A 24,538-nucleotide genomic window follows, 5' to 3' on the forward strand; every position below is an offset into this window, starting at 1 on the left:
ACACCCTTCACACCAACCTCAACTCCCCCCAGCCTGCCCATGTCACCTCCTTCTTCACCCTTCCAGGGCTTTCCTGTCTCCTGCAGAATGAAATCCAGACTCTCAGTCTGGTTTGCAAGGCCCCTTGTGATCTGATGGCTCTAGTCCCCGGGCTCTGTTTTCTGAGTTGCAGAGGATCTAATGCTTACCTGGAATGTCCATTCTCCCTGCCTCTCTGCCTGGAGGGTTTGCCTCTTGTCCTTCAAGAGCCAGCCCAACCACCCCTCTGTAAAGCCTCCTGGCTCCCTGTCCTCCTCTGGACTTCCTCAACTCCTCAGAAGTGGCTCTCACCCAGACCCCCGGCCCCAGACCCATGCCCCCGGCGACATGAACCCCGTGAGGACAGAGGTCTGCCTTGTCCATCTCTGTGCCCCTGTGGCCCAACTCAAGGTCTACAACAATGGCCTTCCAGGGCCTGCTTGTTCAACCAAGCAATGCAGCCTTTATAAAGGATGCAGGAATAAATCTCAGACCATCCCCATTGATTGCAAATTCCAGATGAAAGGAGTCTGGAATCCAAATTCATGAGGCTTTTAAAAAATTTTAGAATGTCCTTTGAAGCAAAAGCCCAATCAATTAGTCATCAAAAGTTTTTTTAAAATGATGTCTTTAGGGTCTACAGAGGTCACAGAGATGGTAAGGCACAGTAGCTAGGGGTCAGCCAGGAGGGAGGAAGGGTTGAGCAGGACCTCACCACTGGCAGGATGTCCCTCAAAGACAGTGGGCTGGCAAGTCCAAGACCTGCCACGCCCCCCCTCCCGCCTGCCATCACCACCAACCATCCTGTTCTCTCCCAGTCATTCAGAGACTCAAACAGACCAGCAGCTCCAGCAGAAAGTTCCTTTTAGGATGTTTCCAGCTAATGATCTGTAACTTAAAAGGCAAGAATTATCTGTAAATTGAGTCAGAGCCAAGCACATTTTTCTTGCTCAATGTGGCCGCCCAAATTGCTGTTCTTGGTTCAGAAGGTGTTGCCCTCCACAGGCTAGGAAGCAAAGCAAGTGGTTCTTTGAACTTGATTACTTGCTTGAAAAGACTACTCAATAGAGAAATTGTGAGCAATCGAGGTTTTTTGTTTTTTTTTTTCCCCCCAAATCACATATTTTTTAAAATGCATCTGGGGAGTGCATGTTCAGTAGAAAACTTTGTGGCTGAGCACTCTGGGAAAGTGGAAAATTGCTCCCAGTGTAGAGTTTGGGGAAACGCAGTCATTTTTTACCTACTGGATTTTCTCAAGACCCAGACATGCCTGCCCATCCAGGGTCGTGGGCCTATCTTTCCTGGACTTACAGCAAGGTATCTCCCTCCCTCTAGGCTGCCCCCGGAGGAGGACGAGCTAGAGCAATCGGACAGGTTTTACCGGAGCCTCCCTCGCCTGGTGAAGCTAACTTTCGCCTTGCACCAGGCTGCCATGGCCAAGTCTGAGACTCTGTGCTATCTTGTGATCATTCTCAACCACACACTCTCGGCCTCCATCCTCTCCATGGTTCTCCCCATCCTGTCTTTCCTGTGGGCCATGCTTTCTGTTCCCAGGCCCTCCAAACGATTCTGGATGGCAGCAATCTATTACACAGAGGTAGGTGCCAAGGGGACCCCTGGCAGACCCAGCCCCTGCCAACGGATGGACACCCCACCTGCTGCCATTGTCACCACCGCATGTGTCTTTTTTTAAAACTTGAGTGTATTTATTTGGCTGCTCTGAGTTTTAGTTGCACATGTGGGATCTAGTTCCCTGGCCAGGGATCAAACCCAGGCTGCCTGCATTGGGAGCACAGAGTCTTAGCCATTGGATAACCAGGGAAGTCCCCATCTCACACACTTCTGATGCAGCCTTGGGGGCAACACATCGAGTGCTGGTGTCAAGTGAGTGAGGGGGCTGGGGGAACCCAGAGAACAAATGGAACACCTAATGTTCTGCTCCGGCACTCACACCACCCCCCAAAGAGCATCATAGCTTTTGAGAGTCAGATGCGGCTATGAATAGTGTTTCCATGCGCCGTCCATGTAATAGGTACATAATAAGCACGTGTGGATTTATCCCATCAGGCTCCGGCAATGCATGTTTACATTATTTTAATTTCTTGACATCTTGGATATAATTTACCACCAGCCTTGCTTTCTGCTGCACTTTTTGACTCAGATGCAACATTTGTAAACTTGAACACTGCCTGTCTGTGAAATTAATTAGTGCAAAAGTTAAGTACCTGTCATTAGGTTGTTTCTCCCATCACATCATTTTTATCAGCCTAGGAGGGGTGTGAATGATGGCTCGCTCCCTTGCCTCCCAGAGTCCCAGACAGGGAGGGAGGAGAGCCTCCTGGCTCTGGGTTCCCCCTACAGAGTCACTGAAAACACCCCCAGGGGAGGTGGCCACCAGCCTGAGTTCTGTCTGCTAGAGACCCTTAAGCTCTGCCGTCCTACCATTTCTGAGCTAGGAAGAAAGCTTTTGGTTTAAAAAAAAAAAACCAATAAACACTCTTATAAAGAATATTTTAATCCCCTGGAAGGAATACGCTTTTAAGAGTCCATGGTACATTTTGTGTATATAAGAAGATCCTCCTAATTACAAATGAAGCTGATCTCTTTGGATTTACTGCTTGTAACTGAGTCCAATAAAATTTAATCTCCCTAAAAGTCTTCTGACAATTCTGACTTTCAGTTAATACCATCTTGCACTTGAAGGGCTTAGTCTGGATAATCTACATGTTCCAATGGGGCCTCTCAGTTGGGTGTTTGGAAGGCAAGCCAGGCCTCATCTCTGATTGTAGAGAGAGGAGGCACCAGGCAGTGGGTAACAGGCCTGAGGTCACTGGCCGTCCCTCCTCCTGCCTTCATGCTCCTGGACGTCTGCTCTCTAGCTGGAAAGGACCACACTCTTTAGCGTGCATGCGCCCTTTCCCTAATCCACCCGGGTAGGGCAATCTCCCCCGTGACTCCCCGTTACTGCCCCAGATTTACCTTTACCTCCTAGGAATCTGATGTGGTGCTCAGGGTGCAACCCACTCATTCGTGCCGTGGGTCTTTGAAGCACCAGCTCTTACCTGCAGGGCAGAGCCTCTGATGGCATTTCAACACAGGGTACTTGACAGAAAGATAGTCAGTGGACGCCAGCGTCTGATCCTGACCCTACAATGAACTGTCCAAGGGTTTCATCAGCCTAGAATTGGCTGTGGATGCTACATGGGCGCCCTTAACCATAGGACTGATTCTGCCTCCCTCTTCAGATGGACTGACAAAAAAATGTGTTCCTACTTAAGGAACTACCGAGGGTCAAACTAGAAAGTGCCTAAAAGATGCTCTGAGTTAGCAGTTCAGCTCAGTCACTCAGTCATGTCTGACTCTTTGCGACCGCAGCATGCCAGGCCTCCCTGTCCATCACCAACTCCCGGAGTCCACCCAAACCCATGTCCATCCAGTCGATGACGCCATCCAGCCATCTCATCCTCTGTCATCCCCTTCTCCTCCTGCCCCCAATCTTTCCTAGCATCAGGGTCTTTTCCAATGAGTCAGCTCTTCGCATCAGGTGGCCAAAGTATTGGAGTTTCAGCTTCAACATCAGTCCTTCCAATGAACATCCAGGACTGATCTCCTTTAGGATGGACTGGTTGGATCTCCTTGCAGTTCCCGGGACTCTCAAGAGTCTTCTCCAACACCACAGTTCAAAAGTATCAATTCTTCGGCACTCAGCCTTCTTTATAGTCCAACTCTCACATCCATACATGTGATGCTCTAGACTGGCTCTCTAATTTTACAGATGAGGAAACCTAGAGGGCATTGTGTCCCAGGCAACATATTGGACCCCCTTTTCTACACTGAGTGTGGAGGTGGGGGTCCTTCATCCATGGTTCTGCCACTGGCTGCCAGCAATCCTGGGATGGAAGAACAACGGCCACCCCCTGCCCATCCCCTGGGGACAGAAGGTGCCTCTCCATTTCCTCCCATTTCCAAGCAGAAACATGACTGCTCAACCCTTGAGGAGGCCCTTGGAGGCCCAAGACTGTTTCCCTGGCCGAAAAGACTGACTTTTAGAAGTTTATGAAACAGAAGCATTGGAGAGATTCTGCATGCAAAGCAACCTTTGAGCACTTGCAGCATAAAAGGACAATCTCTTAAAATCCTCTGCTACTGGCCTGTGAGAAGAGGCAGGCTGGGAGAGTCATCTTAATCTGCCTGCATGCCTACATGCTAAGTTGCTTAGTCATGTCCGACTCTTTGCAACCCCATGGACTGTAGCCCACCAGGCTCCTCTGTCCACGGGATTCTCCAGGCAAGAATACTGGAGAGGGTTATCATGCCCTTCTCCAGTAGATCTTCCTGACTGAGGGATTGACCCCGCATCTCCTGCACTTCTTTACTTCTGAGTCACCAGGAAGCCCCTTACTCTGCCTACCATGCATCAGAATGGTTTAACAGTCAACAAATATCAGGAGAAATTAGAAAGGGAGTAATAACTCAAAGAAATTAAAAAAAGGCTGACCAGGCTTCAGCAGGGGCACATGTGGCCACCTTATGTATTCGTGGCAGTTTCTGCTTTTTTATTTCCTTTTAATCTCAAGCCTCTGCTGATGACCAGCCAGTTCCTTACATTTGTGAAGCCTGGTAGCTTTCCTGGGTATTCACTGGTTTTATTGGTTGTTTGTGTGAATGGTGTGTGTGTCTGTGTGTGTTTTCAGGTCAGTCGCAATGACCTCTCTCTTCTTCCCTTCTTTAGGCTACTGTTGTGGTCAAATACTTTTCGCAGTTTGGACTCTTTCCATGGACCACAAAGCGCTACGCTGGCATCAACAGGGAAAAGCCGTTTTCTCTGCCCAACATCCTCGGGGTTGAGAAGCGAGATGGCTCTGTGTTGGGTGACCTCGTGCAGCTGCTGGCCCTGTTTTTCCATCGCTCTACCCTGCAGGTGTGTCCACCTCCTTCTCCCAGGGGCTGTGACCTTTGGCTCCACTCCCCACGAGTCCTCACTTGCTAGTCACGACCATGAGAGGTGGACTGGCTGAGATCAGGGTACCCATTCCCCTCTCCAGACCAAGAAAGGGAGCCCCCCTGGCCCGGACATCTCAGCTGCAGAGACTGATAATTAAATTTTGAAGGCCCAGCTCAGCCTCCAGACGTACGGCTGCTCTGTTCCCCGTTGGAGGGTGTTTTCTTTTTTGTGATGTTTAAATCATTTGATTTGAGATTTTCCTGTTCCCAGTAACCCTCCCCCACCAGGAGCTGACTCTGCACCCTGGCTGCACCCTCAGGCCCTTCTCCCCTTGCCCCCACCCCCTGCCCCCTCAGAGCCACTTGCCCCTTCCCATTCTCTCCCCATCTGGCCCCACACTGCAGAGACTTCTCCCTGACACCTTCCTGGCCTTCCTTAGAAACCTCCTTCTGCACCCTTCTCATCCCCCTGGCCTCCCCCTGGTTTGGGTGTATGAGTGTGTGTGTGTGTGTGTGTGTGTGTGTGGTGGTGGTGCAAACTCCTCATGCCCACCTTGTCCTCCAGGGCTTGGGGCTGTGGGATCAGCTGCCATGTGACCAGGCTTATTGCAAGGGGAAGAGAAAGAGCAGGAGGCAGAGAAGAAATACCAGTGGAGAGTCTCCAGGCGGTGGGCACCTCCGGAGACGGGCCGACCTGGACCTCTCCTCCCAGGAGCTGCCATTGTCCCCACCAGCCCCCAAATGGGCCTTCTGGAGGCGCTGGTGGGCCACGGGACACAGAGGTAGGCTGCACCCCACTTACCCTGGGACCCAAACCGTCCAAGGTCTGGCCCAAGGAGGAAACCTCATTGGTCTCAACACAGCTGCGGAGCCTGGGAAAGTATAGGCTACTGGGGTCCCCAAATCTGGGCCAGGAAATGGTCTGGGGTTACTTCTTCCTCACCCAGTGCCCAGGCCACCCTGCCAGCTTCCTCACCCCACCAGGCTTTTCTTTCTGCAGCCTGGGGTCCAGACCAGGTCCCCCAGGATTAGGGAGGCAAGAGTGTGAGCCCACGCCCTGGACTCAAAGGCTGGTAGCAACCACTTGGCACCTGGTTCCTTCCCTCCGAGCCCTGAGGTGGTAGGGAGTAGGGTGGTCCCAGCCAAAGCAGCTTCTGGAGGAAAAGCTGAAGGGGACAGCCTGTGTCTCTGTGTCTTGCCAGGGGGTCCCCAAGACCCAGGATCCAGGAAGACATGGGTCCTCCTTAGGAAGCAGTCACTCAGACAAAAGCAACTCAGCAGAAGCTTGTTGGAGACGCTGGAGGAAACCAGGAAGCTGGCTGTCAGGAGGTGATCAGGGGAGCTCTTCTGGGAGCGGGGGCCAGCTGAGTCCTAGGAGCTCCTGTCATCCCCCCTCCCCACAACGAAAGCTTCCCTGCAGGCAGATCTGCCATGAAGACCTCATGCTTATTGTGGAGCCTGGTACTTCTGGGTGAGGACCGGGGCCTGCATCTTCCCGGGCCTCAGGAAAAACACCACGAGGGACTCAGATCCCAGACTTGCATCTGGGAAAGTTGCAGCCTACTTTTCCACTTGCTCGTCTGTCTGTAGGACTACAGTGAAGCTGTGACCATCCATCCTTTCTGTCCAGGCATTTCTCAGTTCACACTTTGGTCTCTCCTTCTATCTGTCTGTCCGATTATCCATCAATTTACCCATCTTTCCACCTTTCTTCCTTCCATCGATCTATTGTCTCTGGATGCAAACATTCTTCCTTTCTCCTTTCCATTCATTCAACCATCTTTCCATTTGCCCATCTGTTGACCCACCCACCTGCCTCCCGCTTACCCATCCATCCCTCCATCCATCCACCTATCCATCCATCCACCTACTCATCCATCCATCCATCTACTCGTTTATCCATCCACTCATTCATGTATCCATCCATCCTCTTACCCAGAGTCACCTGGCTGCCCTCCTTTTGCTCGTCTTTAGGGCCCCTGTACATCACAGGTAATCACACATGGACACTGTACTCTCTCTCATTTTCAGAACTGTTTCACACCGACTCCAACATTTTCCACCTACAGCCACCCCATGGCATAGTTGGCGCCAGGGCTTGTCATCCCCACCTGGCTGGTGAGGAGCCTGGAACTCAGCAGCAGAGCCACTTGCCTCATGTCACAGAGGGAGGACTTGGTGGGGAGAGGGTCCACCACCCCAAGCTCTTCTCCAGGCTGCATCTGGCTGGATTCTGGGCGAGACCCCTTGAGAGCCTATGATTGGGTTAGTGATGAGGTTGGACCTCAAGCGACCAGCCTTCATGGAATTGGAGGAATTGGAGATGAAGAGAATACAGGTGTTGGGAAAATGAACCCGTGCGTGGTCCCCACCTCTGCATCTCCCAGCCACAACTTCCTCCCAGAACTTTCCGGCCAGTCCTGAGTTGCGGTCAAGGTCAAGACTGCCTGAGGAGGGCAGGCTTCAGCATCACTCTGTCTCCTGCAGGTCCCTCCGGATCTATCACTCCATCTGCCGGTTCTTCTCCAACCTCCGCCAGCCCCCGGCCAGCCCTGTGCGCGACGTGTACACCCTGGCTTTCCTGGTGGAGGTGCTCAACTTGGTCATCGTTCTTTTTGGCTACTGGGCCTTTGGGGTGAGCCTGCGAGTCCCAGGCCCATACAGGCTTCCAGACCGCCCCACTGAGCACTTGGCTTTCCTGGGAGCCTCTGCCTAGACCCCTGGGTTCTTGGGGCTGCAGTGTCCCTCCACAGTTGCGGGGGGGGGAGGTGGGGGGGTGGGGTGAGCTGGGTGGCCATTAGTTCCTTAATAACCGGGGAGATGACTGGCTTTCTTAATAGCAGAGGTGGTCTGTCTCCCTCTCCCCGACTCTCTCCTTCTCCCCTCCCTGTATTTAGAATAGCAATTCTACCAACCCCATTACTGAAATCTCTTGTCTTCCATGGCTTGTCCAGCTTGTTGTTGTTTTATTGCCTCTCTGAAAAGCTTGTACTAAGTAAGGGGAAAGCTGGATACTGATGGGGCAGGGGCTTCGGTGGGAACACAGGGCCTCCCCCATGTTGATGGCTCGCTTCTCTGGTCCAGAGCCTCTGTCCCCTTTGCCCATCCCCAGAATTCATCAAGGCCCAGACCTTCATGCCTGGAACCAGGGCCCGTTGCCAGTGGGAGCAGGGCTGGAGGGAGGCCTCACCTGCCCGGAGCTCCCTCAGCTCTGGCCTGTGCTCCACGGTCCAAGGGGAGAGGGGAGCTGACATCCCATCCCCAAGCAGTGCACTTGGGGATGGGAAGGGAGGGGGAGGGGAGCTCAGGAGGGTTTCTGGAGTTCGGAGGCATTGGAACGAGCCTCAAAGGGCATCAGGACAGACAGAGAAGGGTGTCAGAGTCCAGGGGTTTCCAGGGGCTGAGGGAGGGACCCAAGAGCAGGGACGCCAGGAGAGTGAAGCCTCTACAAGAGAGGACTTGCAGGCTGGTCCCCAGGTTGAGAGGCGGAGAGGCCCTGAGATCCAGGCTCAGAAGGGAGATGCCTCCTGAAGCGTCTGAGGAGCAAGGCTGGTGGGGACACAGCCAGGAGGGGCTCTCGGCCACGCATCACCCCGCCAGCCGCTTCCTGAGACGCCTTTCTGGCTCCCATAGAAACACTCGGCCGCCGACCTGGCGGAGTCGCTGTCGGAGGAGACAGTGCCCGGGGCCTTCCTGGTGATGGTACTTGTCCAGTTCGGCACGATGCTGGTGGACCGCGCGCTGTACCTGAGGAAGGCCGTGAGGTGCAAGTGCGCCTTCCAGCTCCTCCTTGTCCTCGGCACTCACCTCTGGCTCTTCTTCATCTTGCCCGGAGTCACCACGAGGTACCTTGGTCACCTTGCTGGCTCTCCTTTCTCCCTGCCCTCCCCACCTCCCGCCACACCCCCCCGAAGAGAAAAAGGCAACAGACCACCTGCTGAGGGAGCATCTTGCGATTCCCCGGGGAATGAGAAGCAGAGGGCTGAATCACCGAGGGATCCCCGCCCCCCAGCAGCTTTGTAAATAAGCCCGAGGAATGTTTATCAGGCCTTGTGAACCTCCCCCAGGGGCCTCCTTGGCTCCACCCAGCTTACGTTCACTCCCCAAACCCCAACATAAAGGCCAACACTCGGTCTGCTGGGGAGACTTGGAGACTTGGTTCCAGCTGAGAAGTGGTGGGATTCAGGGTGGTTATGGGCCTGGGGCTCCAAACCCAGGTTTGGAGCAGCAGAGACCTGAAACCTCCCCAGGACCCCAGGGCCTGGCTCTAAACTTTTCTCTGGAAGAGACATTCGCGGCAGCCTTGCTGGGGCTTATTTCTCCCCGTTCTGCCAAGAAGCACGTCAGGAACTTGCTGAGGCCCCCTCTGATTAGATTGTCTCTGTTGGTCCCATGAGAGGATTTAAGGATTATCTTAATGATAAACCAGCGGGGCAGTCATCCCGGGAAGGGCATGGCTCTGACAGGGCAGCCGAGGCCCCGGCTTTTCCATCAAAAGGTGATGAAGGGGGAATAGAAACTCACCTTTTCCAGGAAAAGTACGGGGAGCCCAAGCATCCCTAGGGGCCACCTGCAAACCAAATCATTGGAGGAAAAACAGTTTTCACTTTTTCTTCCTTTCTCCCCCAACTAACAATTATTCTTGAAATAATAGCCTCAGATCTCCTCTTGGCCTTGATGAGTCCAGGGCACAGTGTGGGTCCCTGAGGGTCCAAGGCTGCTGAGCTGAGAGGCCTATGCACAGCCAGGATAACCTGCTTTTCTGGGCGTTTGCAGGCGGTTTAACCTCAACCGCGTGGCTCAGACCTGGTACCTGGTGAAGTGCATCTACTTTGGCCTGTCCGCCTACCAGATCAGGCATGGCTACCCAAACTGGATCCTCGGCAACTGCCTGACCAAAAACTTCAGTCTCGTCAACCTCATCTTGTTCAAAGGGTGAGCGAGACATTTCAGATGCACCCGGTGGGGGCCCGCAGGGGACTCTAAGGACCCACCCAGGACAAATTCTGGACCCACATCTGGGAGGACCGGGTCTCTCCAATCTGGCCACGTGCCGAGGAGGGTCCTGGGACCCGCATGCGGCCTGAACCAGGGCAAGAGGGAACCAGCTAGTGTGTAAGATTATTTGCTGAAAGGATGGAGAATACATGGGGTGGCTGGGATGGAGTGGGATGAGATGGGAGGACACAGGAAAGGATGGATGAGACGGTAGATGGCACTGAACGGATGGATTGGATAGGAGAAAGGACAGGGATTAGACAACATCACACAGACAAGTGTGATGGATGGATGGGCAGGACCACTAGGTGGACCAGCACCCTCCAGCTTCCCATGGTCTTCCCTGCTCCCAGGTTCCGCATAGTACCCTTCCTCCTAGAGCTAAGGGCTGTCATAGACTGGATGTGGACTAACACTTCCCTCAGCCTGTCCAACTGGACTTGCCTGGAGGACCTGTACGCCAACATCTTCATCATGAAATGCCACCAGGAGTCCGAGAAGGTGGGCACACAGCAAGTTTCCTGCTCTTAACACTATCTCCCTGGAGCAATGAGGGTCCTGCCCTGCCCAGCAGGCAAGGAGCTCCCCTCACAGCATAGCCCTGGCCCAGCTTCACTTGGGACTCAGGAGTTTGTAGTTAAGTCCTCAAGGAAATGGCAGACCTTGTGCTAAGCTCTCCTACCATCACCTCATGAGTGCTCCACGCCTTGATGGAGCAGGTACCATTTTATTCCCATTTCACAGAGAGGCAGGCTGTTCAGAATGCCTTTTTGCTCAAGGTGATGCAGCTGGGAAAATGTGGGGTCTGCACTTGGGCCCAACTCTCTCTGATCCCAGCACTGTGGACCACTGGACATTCCCTGAATTGACCACCTTCCCCCAGCTTTCAGGGGGATCATTCACCAACCTGCCACCCTTGAGTCCGCATCTGCCTGCCCTGACCTGCTGCCCTTCACTCCTGCAGAAATACCCCCAGCCTCCTGGGCGGCCGCAGAAGAGGGCCGTGAAGTATGGGCTCGGAGGCATCGCCACATTTGCTTTGGTCTTCCTCATGTGGTTCCCCCTGGTTTTCATGTCCCTAGTGAAGACGGTGGGCGGCGTGACCAACCAGCCCCTGCAAGTGTCAGTCAAGATCGCCATCAATGGTTACGAGGTGTCTGGAGGGGAGGGAAGGTAGAGGGTGCCTGTGCTTGGATGGAGGAATGGGCTGGCGCCTGCTTTCTTGTTCTCCAAGCTGTGGTCCTGGGTGTGGGTTCAGAGCTCACACCCCAGCTCCCGAGCCTTCGTCCTTGTTCTTTTCCCCCATGTGTACCCTTTCCGTCTCCACCTCCTGCTGCTTTCAGAAGAGAAGAGATCTGAATCTCTTCCCCAAGTCTGACCTCTTGGCACCTTAGCTCATTGCCCCTCATGTGCTTAATTCCGACACCCATCCCCCCAGGGAGGACGGAGGTTCTTTGAGCACAGCTAGGCAGTTTTGCCCCCATTTCTGTCACTAGCACGGCCAGCTTTCTGAAGCCCACCTACTTCACCCTCCTCCTCTCTGCCAGACCCTGTTCTCCATGAGCGCTCAGCAGCACAACCTGGTCCCTTTCTCGGACGCGGACTACGACCAGCTGACCCAGCAATACGCTCTCCATCCCGTGAGTGTCTCACGAGCCCAGAGGAGCCCCAGACCCCCGGTCCCACCCCTGCATTTCCTTCTCTCACATGCCAACCAGATATGGACACTTCATGACGTCCCAGCTATTAAAATGCAACAGACCCGGTGGGGGAAAGAGGAGGCAAATCAGCTCAACAAGCCCACAGAGATGAACCCAAATGACGGATGACCCTAGAGGCGCGTTGCCTCCTGATGCACGCTTCCCTTCTCCTTCTGCCCCCAGTCTGCCATGCAGTTTTTAGCGGACTACAGACCCGAGGACATCGTTCTCGCCAAGATCAAAAGTCATGCCAGCCTGCTGTGGGGCGTCAGCCCCACCGACCGATCAGCCATGGTCCAGGAGCTTGCCAACACCACCGCCATCTGCATCACCACCTCCTGGGCTGTTCAGAGGTAACCTGGCACCACGCAAACCCAGGGCCCTGTCTTAATTCTCCTCCCCAGCTGTTTGTGAGATCTTGCAGATAAACCTTAGGAAAATAATAGTCGTAACAACTGATATTGAATGAGGACCATCGAATGTCAGGCACGATGTCCATCCTTCTTTCCTGTCTCTCTTCTCTCTTTCAAAAAAAAAAACCCAACTTCTACTTTGAATTTATTCATCATTGGCCAGTCTTTCACTATGGTTAACTTTTAAGGGTTAATTTATTTCTGTTTTTAATTTTATACAAGTACAATTGAGAAACACTGAGAAAAGTGGATGCATATATATACATATATACATGAGCATATACGATAAGCACAAAGTTTCATGAATTGTTACACCATGAATACATATGTGTAATCAGCACCCAGATCACGAAACAGAACCTTGCTACCCCTTAGGAAGCCCGCCTTGTGTTTCCCTCAGTTGTACCCTCTCCCAAGGGAAGAAGCCACCATCCTGACTTCCAACAATACAGATTAGGTTTGCTTGGCAAAAAAAAAAAAAAAAAATCAGTCACTGTATTTTGCTTTTATTTTGAGATACAGAACACCAGAATAAAACAAAAACTATTTGTTTTATTTTTAATTATATGGTTAGAAAGATACGTTTTTTTTTTTTTTTTTTTTTTAACATTGTGTTTTCTTTTCCTTTTAGCAAGTTAGCATCTCTTTATTTTATTTATTTTGGCTGCATGGTAGTTTCTCAATCAGAGATGGAAGCAGTGCCCCTGCATTGGGAGCACAGTGTCTTAACCATTGGACCACCAGAACCCAAGAACATGGTTTTAAAATGGACTTTCTAAGGGACAGACAATATGTTACTTGTCCCCTAAATATTTTGACATTGTGTTAATAGACTGTTTATTATTGTTTGGCTTTATGGTCTCTTTTGTGTTTCATTGTAGATTTTTTGAGGAAGGAATTTGGAAATTTTGGGGGTATAACAACATATAACAAGGCTGAACAACAATGTATATTCATGACAACTGTTTCACTGAGGCAAAAATTACATACAGTAAATTCACAGATAAGAGTACAATTTGATGAGTTTTGAGTAACCAAATACCATGTCACCACCACCCCAGTCAGAAGATAGCATCTCTACTGGCCCAGAAAGTTCCCTCATGGTTCTTCTAGTCCATGCACACTGCAAACACTGCTCTAGTTTCTATCACTGTTAGATGAGTTTTCCCTGTTCATGAACTCCATATACACATAATCATAGAATATGTGCTCATTTGTACAACACAATGCTTTTGAGATTCATCTATTTTGCTGCATGTATCAGCTGTTTATTCTTCTTTCACATGCTGAGTAATGCCTCATTGTATGCATATATACAACAATCTAATTACTTACTCTTCTATTAGCAGACATTTGGGTTGTATCCACTTTTATAGACATATGTTCTCTTTTCTCCTGAGTGAATACTCAGGGGAGGGGAGGGGAGTTGTTTTATGATGGGATGGGCTTAACCTTTAAAAAACTTAGAACAGTTTCCAAAAAGAGTAGACCGTCTTATACTCCCACCAGCAATGCAAGTGAGTTCTCATTGCTCCACATCCTTACCAACCACAGAGCGCATCAAGCTTTTGAATCTGACCGTTCTGACAAATGTTAAGTGATAGCTCATTGTGCTTTCAATTTGTGTTTCCCTGATGACTAATGATATTGAGTAATTTTACATGCTCTTATTGTCCATTTGCATACCTTCTTTGTGTTTACTCAGTCTTGTTCTTTTTGTCTGATTTTTGAATTGTAGAGAATTCTTTAAATATTCTGGATATAATCCCTTTGTCAGATACACGTATTTCAAATATTTTCTCTCCATCTGTGACTTGCCTTTCTGTTTTCTCAGTGTGGAGTTTTAATGAACAGAGGTTTTCGATTTTGCAGTCCAATTTGTCAATATTTCCTTTTGTGGTTGTGTTTTTGTGAGTCCTTTCTAAGAAATCTTTGCTGGTCTTAAGTTCATGAAGATATTCTTATACTATGTATTCTGCCAGGAACTTTATAGTTGTAGTTTTTTGTGTCTAGATCTCCTGTCTAGCTCAAACTAATTTTAATGTGTGATGTAAAGTAAAGGATAAGGGTCATTTTTTTTTTTCCTGTACTTTTTCCTAGTTTTTCCAGCCCATTTGCTGAAAAGATGTTTCTTTCTCATTGAAGGTGCCATTGCCTTGATACCTTTGTAAAAAATCAATTGGCTGAATATGGATAGATCTATCTCTGGATTTTTCATTATGATCCATTGATCTATTTCTCTGGGATACCATCTTGATTACTGTAGCTTTTGACACACTTTGAAATCACGGTGTGTGAGTTCTCCCACTAGGCTGTTTATTTTGAAAACTGGCTATTTTAGCTACTCTGTATTTCTGTTTAAATCTTAGAAACAACTTGTCAGTTCTGAAAAAAAAAAAGTCTTGTTGATATTTGGGTTGGAATTGTGTTGAAACTATAAACATTCATAGTTCAATCTGGAGAGAATTTGCTTTGTAACAATATTTAGTCTCCAAGCCATGAACATCATTTATTTATTCATTTAGCTCTTTAATTTCTCTTCATGTTACTTTCTACTTTCTATTCATTTATTTTTGGCAACGATTTTTTAAAAACATTTAATTTCATATTGGGTTATAACCAATTAACAAACAATCTTGTGGGAGTTTCAGGTGACCAGTGAAGGGATTCAGCCATACATAGATATGTACTCATTCTCCCCCAAACTCCCCTCCCATCCAGGCTGCCACATAACATCAAGCAGAGCTCCATGTGCTAGGCAGCAGGTCCTTGTTGGTTACGCATTTTAAATATAGCAGTGAACTTACTTGCAAAAACAGACTCACAGACTTAGAGAACAAACTTATGGTTGCCAGGGGGAAGGATGAGGGAAAGGGATAGTTAGGAAGTTTGGGATGAACACGTACATTCTACTTTTCAATATACAGGTCTTGCACATCTTTAGTTATCTTTATATATTTTATGTTTTTTATAGTATTACTATGAAATTATTTAGAAATTAATTTCCAACTCTTGCTGCTAGAATTGATTTTACATATTGACTTTGTGTCCTATGATCTTATTAAAGGTATTTATGAGTCCCAGTACTTATTTTCATATATTATTTAAAAATCTTCACATAAATAATCATTGACTCTTTGAGATCCCATGAACTATACAGTCCATGGAATTCTCCAGGCCAGAATACTGGAGTGGTAGCCCTTCCCTCTCCATGGGATCTTCCCAATCCAGGGATCAAACCCAGGTGTCCCACATTGCAGGCGGATTCTTTATCAGCTGAGCTGCAAGGGAAGCCCTTACATAAATAATCATGGCATCTGTAAGTTTAGGGAGTCTCGTTCTTCCTTTCCAATCTATGCGACTTTTTCTTTTCCTCGCTCTACTATACTAGCCAGGAATTTTAGTACAATAGTGAGGAAGAAAGGTGAAAGCAGACATTGTTGCCTAGTTCGCAGTCTCAGGAGAAAAACCTTCAATGTTTCAGCAATAAATATGATGTTAACTAGCATTTTCACTTTTCTCAGATTAAAAAGGTGCTCTTCTCATTCAAGTTTGCTGGCAGTTTTGGTCACAAACAGGCACTGAGTTTTGTCAGATCTTTTGAAATGATCATATTATTTTACCCATTTATTTTGTCAATATGGTCAATTATATTGGCTGATTCTTAAATGTTATACCATCTTTGTGTTCCTTGGGAAAACTCTACTTAATTATGATGTATTATCATTTTATATATCACTGGATTTCATTTGTTAGTATTATATTAGGGATTTTTGCATCTGTTTCATGAGGAATATTGGTCTGTACTTTTTATTTTTTTTACAATGTTTCTGTCAGGTTTTGGCATCAGGATTATGCTGACTTCCTAAGATGATTTGAGAAACATTTTCTTCTCAGTTTTTGGAAAGAGTTTGTGTAAGAGTTGTATTATTTCTTCTTCAGGTGTTTAATAAAACCTCCCCCCTGCAGAAAAGCACTCTGGGCCTGGAAATTCTTTTCATGGAAACAATAACCAACTCAGTTGTGTTAATAGATAGTGGACCATTCAGAGCATCTATTTCAAGTTGTATCAGTTTTGATAAGCTTCTTTTTCAAGGAATTTGTTCACCTCATGTATGTAACTGAGTTTATTGGTGTAGAGTCTCATAAAATTTCCTTGTTTTTTTGTGTCTGTAGGATCTGCAACAATATCCTCTCTTTTTTTTCTGATCCTGGTTATCTGTGAGTTTTCCTCTTTTTCTCTCACTAAGCTCTGCTAGGGATTTTACAAGGTTTATTGAGGTATAATGGACATAATAAAATGAACATATTTAAAGTATATGATTGGATGAGTGCTGACATTCATGTACATCTGTGAAATGAAAAGCACAATCAAGGGTGGGAGGAATAGGGAGACCGGGATTGACACATATACACTATTGATACTATGTATAAAATGGATAACTAATGAGAACCTACTGTATAGTACAGAGAACTCTGCGTAGTGAAATATGGTGACTTGAATAGGAAGGAAGTCCAAAAGGGGAGGACACATGTTTATGTAAAGTTGATTCATTTTGCCGTACAGTAGAAACCAGCGCAATATTGTAAAGCAACTATTCTCCAATAAAAATCAACTTAAAAGACTCTCCCAATCAAGATAATGAGGACTTCCATTGCCCACAAAAGTCTACTCATGACTCAGCGCAACTCCTTTCTCCCTCCACTCCCATCTCCAGGCAACCATTGATTTGCTCTCTGTAACTAGGGATTAGTTTGCATTTTCTAGGAGTATCTATGTTTTCATCCACGAGCTTTAAGAGTTGCTTCTGCATTTTGGAGAACAATCCTTCATCACATATGCCTTTTGCATATATTTTCTCTCAGTCTGTGGCTTGACTTTTTAATTCTCTTGACGGTGTCTTTCACAGAGCAGAAATTTTTTAATTTTAATGACATACAGCCTGTCAGTTCTTTCTTCTCGTGGATTGTGCCTTCAGTGAGATTTGCACATGCTCTGAGTTCCCCCTGACTCCTTAAGGGAGCCAGGATGGCTGTTGTGGACTGAGGTTGGATATTTCTTGTCTCCCAGGTCAGTTAGGCTCTGGTAAAAGCCCAGCAGGTTAAGCTCTGATTAACTAGTTTCTTCGGAGGTTGTTGTTGTTAGTTACTAGATCCAGTCCTACTCTTCTGTGACCCCATGGACTGTAGCCATCTAGGTTCCTCCATCCATGGGATCTCCCAGGCAAGAATACTGGAGTGGGTTGCCATTTCCTCCTCCAGGGGATCTCCCAATCCAGGGATCAAACCTGCGTCTCCTGCATTGACAGATGGATTCTTTGCCATCTGAGCCACCTGGGAAGCCCCAGCAAACTGACCCCTCTGTTACAAGCAGCATGCTCTTTCATATTTCAGAACAATTCCTCTTCCCCTATTCCTGCCAAGAGTACAAGATGGGGTTTTCCCCATTTGCTGTGAGGACCTGGTCGACCTCCAGGAGGTAAAAGCCACAGAAGTGTGGGTCCCCTTGGCATTTCTATCCCTGAGATTTGTCCCCACTGAGCCTACCATGGTTCATCATTTACAGCCCAGCTTTCCTTACCTTATCACTGGTTCCTACCAGGTTTATGCTTGTGGGTTTCGACTCTAGTAACCTGCAGTTCTCTGTATTTGCCTCTTCGTCTTTGCAGTTTGGGGGGCCATAGTTTGCCCTGTGACCTCACCTCTCTGACAGGTCTAAGATGACTTATCGGTTTTTCAGTTTGCTCATCTTTGTACTTGTTTAAGTACAAAGAGCGGCCAGTTCCAGTTTCTCACATGCTAGACTGGAAACTGGAAATCCACATTGTGTTTCAAATGTTGGTTCCCTATGTTCATTGCTGGCATGTACAGATGTGGTCAATGTTTGCATGCTGATCTTGCAACATTGCTAAATTCATTTATGACTACTAGGAGGGTTACTTGAAGATGCCTTTGGATTTTATATGTAGACAATCATGTCATGTGAAAACGCAGTTTTATTTCATTTATTTCATTCTTTCTAATCCCAGTGCTTTTTCTTTTCCTTCTTGATTTTTATGTTTTTGCCTTGCTTTTCGTTTTTGGCTTGTAGGATCTTAGTTCCCCAACCATGGACTGAACTTGGGCCCTTGGCAGTGAAAGAGCAAAGTCCTAACCACTGGGCCACCAGGGAATTCCCTTTTTCTTGTCTTATTAAAGTAGCTAGAACTTTCAGTTCTATGGTAACAGTGGTGAGTTGGACATTCTTGCTTTGCTCTCAGTCTTAAGAAGAAAGCATCCCTTCCCATGAATTATGTTAGCTAAAGATTTTTTGAAACGTTTATTAAAGGTTTAATATCTCTTCTATTCCTAGTTTGCTGAGAGTTTTTATTGCGAATGGATATTGAATTTTGTTAAAGGCCTCTCCTACACCTGGTGAGACGATCCTGTTTCTTCTCTTCTATGGTCTGCAGACAGGAATTACACTGATTTATTTTCCAATGTTAAACCAGTCTTAGTTCCAGGATAAACCCCCACTTCATTATGAGTATTAGTATTAAATATATGCATATATATCATTGGATGCAACTGGGAAGTATTCTCTCAAGGAATTTTGCATTTGTGCTTATGAGGGACACTCTGCTATAGCTTTCCGTTCCTACGTTAATCTGGTTTTAGTCTCAGAGTAATGCTGGTTTCATAAAATGAGGTTGGAAGTGCACCCTCCGGTTTTCTGGAATTTTGCATAGAATTGGTATTATTTCTTCCTTAAATATTTCGTAGAAGTCACCAGCACAGCCATTTTGGCCTGGAGTTGTCTTTGCAAGTTTTATCTCAGTTGAATTTATTGACAAATCGTTATATTCACTTAATATCCTTTTCTTGCCTATAGGCTCTTTAACGATGTCTCTAATTCTGCTGTGGTAATTTATATCTTCTTTCTATTCCCCCCTGATAAATCTGACCAGGAGTTTATAAATTTTATTGACATTTTTAATAAGTTTTTGCTTTTATTGATTTTACTATATTGTTTTTCAGTTTTCTCTTATACTTTGGGCTTATTTTACCTTCATTTATTTATTTTTGATTTTTATGGTGGAACTTTAGATCTTTTGAGTTTTTCCCTACTTTTCTAATATAAGCATTTAATGCTTGAGATTTCCCTTAAAGCATTAACTGCATCCCACAAATTTTAAGTCATGTTCTAATTTTGATTCAATTCAAATATTTTGTTATTTCTATTTGGATTTCTCCTTTAACCCATGGGTTATTTAAAAGTATGCACCTTAGTTTCAAAATCTGTAATTTTTCAGATATTCCGATACTGATTTCTAACTTAATTCCATTGTGGTGAGAGAATATTATTTGTAGAATTTTTAGTCTTTTTAAATTTATTGAGTTATTTTAGGGTCCATAATATGACCTATCTTAACGAATGTTTCATGTGTCCTTGGTAAGAATTGTGTTCTGCCACTGTTCTTGATAGTATTGTTAATTCTTCTCTATCTTTACTGATTTTCCATCTACCTATTTTATCAATTATTGAGAGAAGGCCATCAAAAACTGTAATTAACTCTGGATTTGTCTGTTTCTCCTTTGAAATCTGTCCGTTTTTGCTTCATGTATTTTGAAGTTCTATTACTTGGTGAATAAATACTTAGTACGACTAGGTCATTTTGATGAACTGTCCCCTTTATTGTTATGAAATGATTCTCTTTATTTTTTTAAAAAAGCTTTCAATTCTGTATTGTTAAAAAAGTGAAAGTGTTAGTTGCTCAGTCGTGTCCAACACTTTGCAGCCCCACGGACTCCTCCGTCCATGGGATTCTCCAGGCAAGCATACTGGAGTGGGTTGCCATGCCCTCCTTCAGGGGATCTTTCCAACCCAGGAATTGAACCCAGGTCTCCTGCATTGCAGGAAGATTCTTTACCATCTGAGCCACCAGGGAAGTCCAAGGAGTATAGCCAATTAACGGACTTCACACACACACATAGCCAATTAACAATTTTGTGATGGTTTCAGGTGGATAGCAAAGGGATTCGGACATACATATACATGTATCCATTCTCCTCCCAATCTCCCCTCCCATCCAGGCTGCCCATAACTTTGAGCAGACTTGCCTGTGCTATACAACAGGTCCTTGTTGGATATGAAATGGTCCTCTTTAACCTTGTAATCGTCATTGTTCTTAAATCCACTTTGACCTAGTCAATATAACAGCTCCAGCTGCTTTCTTTTGGTTAGTGTTAGTAATGTCTCTTTTCCCATCCTTGTATAAGTTTAGAAGTGGGTTTACAGACAGCACAGAGTTGGTTATTGTTTTTATATCCAATGTTACAGTCACTTCCTTGGTGCATCTAGACTATTTGCAGTTAGTATGATCATTGACATGGTTGAGTTTGAATTTTCCTGTTGCACTTGTTAACATGTGCCATTTGTTTTCCATTTCCCTTTCCCTCTTTTTCTTTGTGGTTGGAAAGAGTTTCAAGGCCACAGCACAGGGAGTGGAACTGCAAATAAAGTCTAATGGTCCCCATGAGTTGAGCAGAGTTTGGGGTCTCTGGAGGCCATGATGGTGAGAGTTTGCAAGTCAGAGTAGGGAGGAGAGAATCCTGAAGACAGAAAAAATATTGGACATCTGTTGAGGGTTCCTCTGTGTCTGTAGCTGAGTGTTGATTAAGGAAGCCATCAAGGTAGTAAGCAAAAAAAAACACTGGAAAGCAACAGGGGGAATAATATCTGGAGCTCCAAATGGCCAGAAATAATTTATAATCCTGTGACCCATAGTGGAAAGATTTCATAGAACATGGGGTATAGAGTATGGCCCCTGAGCAGGGACTACTGTCTAAGGTGTTGCTTGTTCTTTATTAAATTGGTTTCTGCTTTTATCTTTCTTATTTCCTTTATTCTCTTACTTGGGCTTAATTTGCTCTTCTTTTTCCAGCTTTTTAAATGGTAAATTATATCATTGATTTTAAACCTTTGTCTCTTTTCCAAAATGAATTAAAATCTATAAATCTCTCTCTAAGCACTGTTTCAACTGCATCTGACAGTTCTTGTTGAATTTTCATTGTCATTCAGTTGAACTATTTAAAAATGTTTCTTTGTGATTCCATCTCTGGGTCATGGGTTATTTAAACATGTGTTGCTTAATTTACAAATATTTGGGAGCTTTCCTATATGTCTTTTTTGATTTCTAATTTAATTCTATTCTGTTTGTGCATGCTCAGTCACTTCAGTTGTGTCTGATTCTTTGTGACCCAGTGATCTGTAGCTGGTCTGGCTCTTCTGTTCGTGGGATTTTTCAGGCAAGAATACTGGAGTGGGTTGCCGTGCCCTCCCTTAGGGGATCTTCCTGACCCAGGGATCAAACCTGCATCTCCTGCATTGAAGGCGGATTCTTTACTGCTGAGCCACTATTCTATTCTTAGGGGAAAAGAAACCTCTATAATTTTCAGTCTTTTGAAGTGTATTGAGACATTTTATGACCCAGCACATGGTCTATCTGGGTACATATTACATGTTTACATGAAAGAATCTATATTCTGTAGCTGCTGGGTATGGTGTACTGGCTATGTCATAAGGAAAAATAGTCGATAATGTTGAAATCTTTCGTATGTTTAATTTTGAGCGTCCCCAGTTTTACTATCGATTTCAGAGAGTGTTAAAATTCATCTATGATTATGGAATTTTCTATCCCTTTGATTCTATCAAGTTTTTATGTCATGTGTTTTGAAACTTCAGCTTTAAGATACATATACATTTATGGTTGTCATGTTTTCTTGATGGACTGTGAAATATTTTCATTGTTGTTATGAAAGGTTTTATCATTATGAAATCTTCCTTTTTATATCTGGTAATATGTTTCTTGTAAGTAAGAAAACTTTGCCTTGTCATTTTGCTATTTGTTTTTTTTTTTATTAATGCTGTAAATAGAGTTTAATATCTTAGTACAGTAACCTAAAGAACATATATACTATTTTTTTTCTTTTTTACATTTCAGTGGGTTTTGTCATACATTGACATGAATCAGCCATAGAGTTACACGTATTCCCCATCCCCATCCCCCCTCCCACCTCCCTCTCCACTCGACTCCTCTGGGTCCTCCCAGTGCACCAGGCCCGAGCACTTGTCTCATGCATCCCACCTGGGCTGGTGATCTGTTTCACCACAGATAATATACATGCTGTTCTTTCGAAACATGCCACCCTCACCTTCTCCCACAGAGTCCAAAAGTCTGTTCTGTATTTCTGTGTCTTTTTTTCTGTTTTGCATATAGGGTTATCGTTACCATCTTTCTAAATTCCATATATATGTGTTAGTATGCTGTATTGGTCCTTATCTTTCTGACTTACTTCACTCTGTATAATGGGCTCCAGTTTCATCCATCTCATTAGAACTGATTCAAATGAATTCTTTTTAACAGCTGAGTAATATTCCATGGTGTATATGTACCACAGCTTCCTTATCCATTCATCTGTTGATGGGCATCTGGGTTGCTTCCATGTCCTGGCTATTATAAACAGTGCTGCGATGAACATTGGGGTGCACGTGTCTCTTTCAGATCTGGATTCCTCAGTGTGTATGCCCAGAAGTGGTATTGCTGGGTCATATGGCAGTTCTATTTCCAGTTTTTTAAGAAATCTCCACACTGTTTTCCATAGTGGCTGTACTAGTTTACATTCCCACCAACAGTGTAAGAGGGTTCCCTTTTCTCCACACCCTCTCCAGCATTTATTGCTTGTAGACTTTTGGATAGCAGCCATCCTGACTGGCGTGTAATGGTACCTCATTGTGGTTTTGATTTGCATTTCTCTAATAATGAGTGATGTTGAGCATCTCTTCATGTGTTTGTTAGCCATCTGTATGTCTTTGGAGAAATGTCTGTTTAGTTCTTTGGCCCATTTTTTGATTGGGTCATTTATTTTTCTGGAATTGAGCTTCAGGAGTTGCTTGTATATTTTTGAGATTAATCCTTTGTCTGTTTCTTCATTTGCTATTATTTTCTCCCAATCTGAGGGCTGTCTTTTCACCTTACTTATAGTTTCCTTTGTAGTGCAGAAGCTTTTAAGTTTCATTAGGTACCATTTGTTTATTTTTGCTTTTATTTCCAACATTCTGGGAGGTGGGTCATATAGGATCTTGCTGTGATTTATGTCGGAGAGTGTTTTGCTATTTGTTTTTAATTTTTTTTTCTTCTGTTTTTTGCCTTCTCTTGGATTAACAGAAATTCTTTTTTGTATTTTTAATATTCCATTTTAATTCCTTATTTTCTCTTCAAATACGCATCTTTATGCTTCTTTTTTAATGTCTGTTCCAGGGATTATAATAGGCATTACTCTTCCCCTAATTTTTTAATTTTGGTAAAACAGGCCTAAAATTTACCATCTAATCACTTCAGCTATTTTCAGTGGTCTTAACTACATTCATTACCCATTGCCATCACCAGCATTGATCTCTCAGACTCTTTCTATCTTGTAAACCTGAAACTCTATCCCCCCTAAACATTAACTCCAGATTCTTCCCTTTTCCCAGCATCTATCAATTAGCATTATTTCTGTCTCTATGACTTTGACTACTCTAAAAACCTCATATGTAGGTGGGATCATACAGTATTTTTATAACTATTTTATTTAGCATAATGTTCTCAAGATTCTTTCATGTTTTAGCAGGTGTCAGAATTTCCTGCCTTTTTAAAGCTGAATAAGTCTAGTATATGTGTAAACCAAATCTTGCTTATCTGTTCATCCATTGATGGACACGTGGGTTGCCTCCACGTTGTGAATAATGCTGCTAGGGACACGGTTATACCAATCTCTCTGAGACACTGTTTTCAATTTCTTTGGGTGTAAACCTAAAAGAGGAATTGCTGGGTCACACGGTGATTCTATTTTTAAATTTTTTAGGAATCACCATAATGTTATGTACAGAGGTTGTATCCTTTTACATTCCCACCAACAGGGCACTAGAGTTCCAATGTCTCTACGTTCACACCAACAGTATTACTTTCTGATTTTTTTTTTTTTATGCTAGTCACCCTAATAGGAGGCTTCCCTGGTAGTTCAGTTGGTAAAGAGTCCTCCTGCAAAGTGGGAGACCCGGGTCGATCCCTGGGTTGGGAAGATCCCCTGGAGGAAGGCATGGCAGCCCACTGCAGTATTCTTGCCTGAAGAATCCACACAGACTGAGGAGCCTGGTGGGCTACAGTCCAGGGGGTTGCAAAGGGTCGGACACCTCTAAACACAGCCCCCTAATCGGTTTTAGGGTAGTTAGTTCATGGTAGTTTTGATAGAATTTTTCAAATAATTATTGAGATTGAGAATCTTTTCATGTGCTTATTGGTCATTCATAGACCTTCTTTTGAGAAATATCTGTTCAGATCCTTTGCCCATTTTTTAAAAAATCGAATTGTTTGGGGTTTTTTTGGTAAGTTTTATAAATTCTCTCTGTTTTTCTGGATATTAATTCCTTATCGGTTATACAAT

At 45.3% G+C, this 24,538-nt stretch overlaps 1 protein-coding gene across 1 annotated transcript in view; it reads left to right on the top strand.

Moving 5' to 3' along the window:
- Positions 1–24,538, top strand: part of LOC136157167 (piezo-type mechanosensitive ion channel component 2-like) — an 89,844-nt gene that overhangs the window by 54,218 nt on the left and 11,088 nt on the right. The window contains exons 30-39 of the mRNA XM_065919168.1: positions 1,354–1,615; positions 4,751–4,939; positions 5,528–5,724; positions 7,450–7,597; positions 8,596–8,807; positions 9,739–9,897; positions 10,314–10,461; positions 10,925–11,113; positions 11,508–11,600; positions 11,844–12,013. Of these exons, the coding sequence (XP_065775240.1) occupies positions 1,354–1,615; positions 4,751–4,939; positions 5,528–5,724; positions 7,450–7,597; positions 8,596–8,807; positions 9,739–9,897; positions 10,314–10,461; positions 10,925–11,113; positions 11,508–11,600; positions 11,844–12,013 (1,767 nt within the window). The remainder of the gene's footprint in view (positions 1–1,353; positions 1,616–4,750; positions 4,940–5,527; positions 5,725–7,449; positions 7,598–8,595; positions 8,808–9,738; positions 9,898–10,313; positions 10,462–10,924; positions 11,114–11,507; positions 11,601–11,843; positions 12,014–24,538) is intronic.

The sequence above is a fragment of the Muntiacus reevesi genome, chromosome 2, assembly GCF_963930625.1.
Source record: "Muntiacus reevesi chromosome 2, mMunRee1.1, whole genome shotgun sequence".
NCBI lineage: Eukaryota > Metazoa > Chordata > Mammalia > Artiodactyla > Cervidae > Muntiacus > Muntiacus reevesi.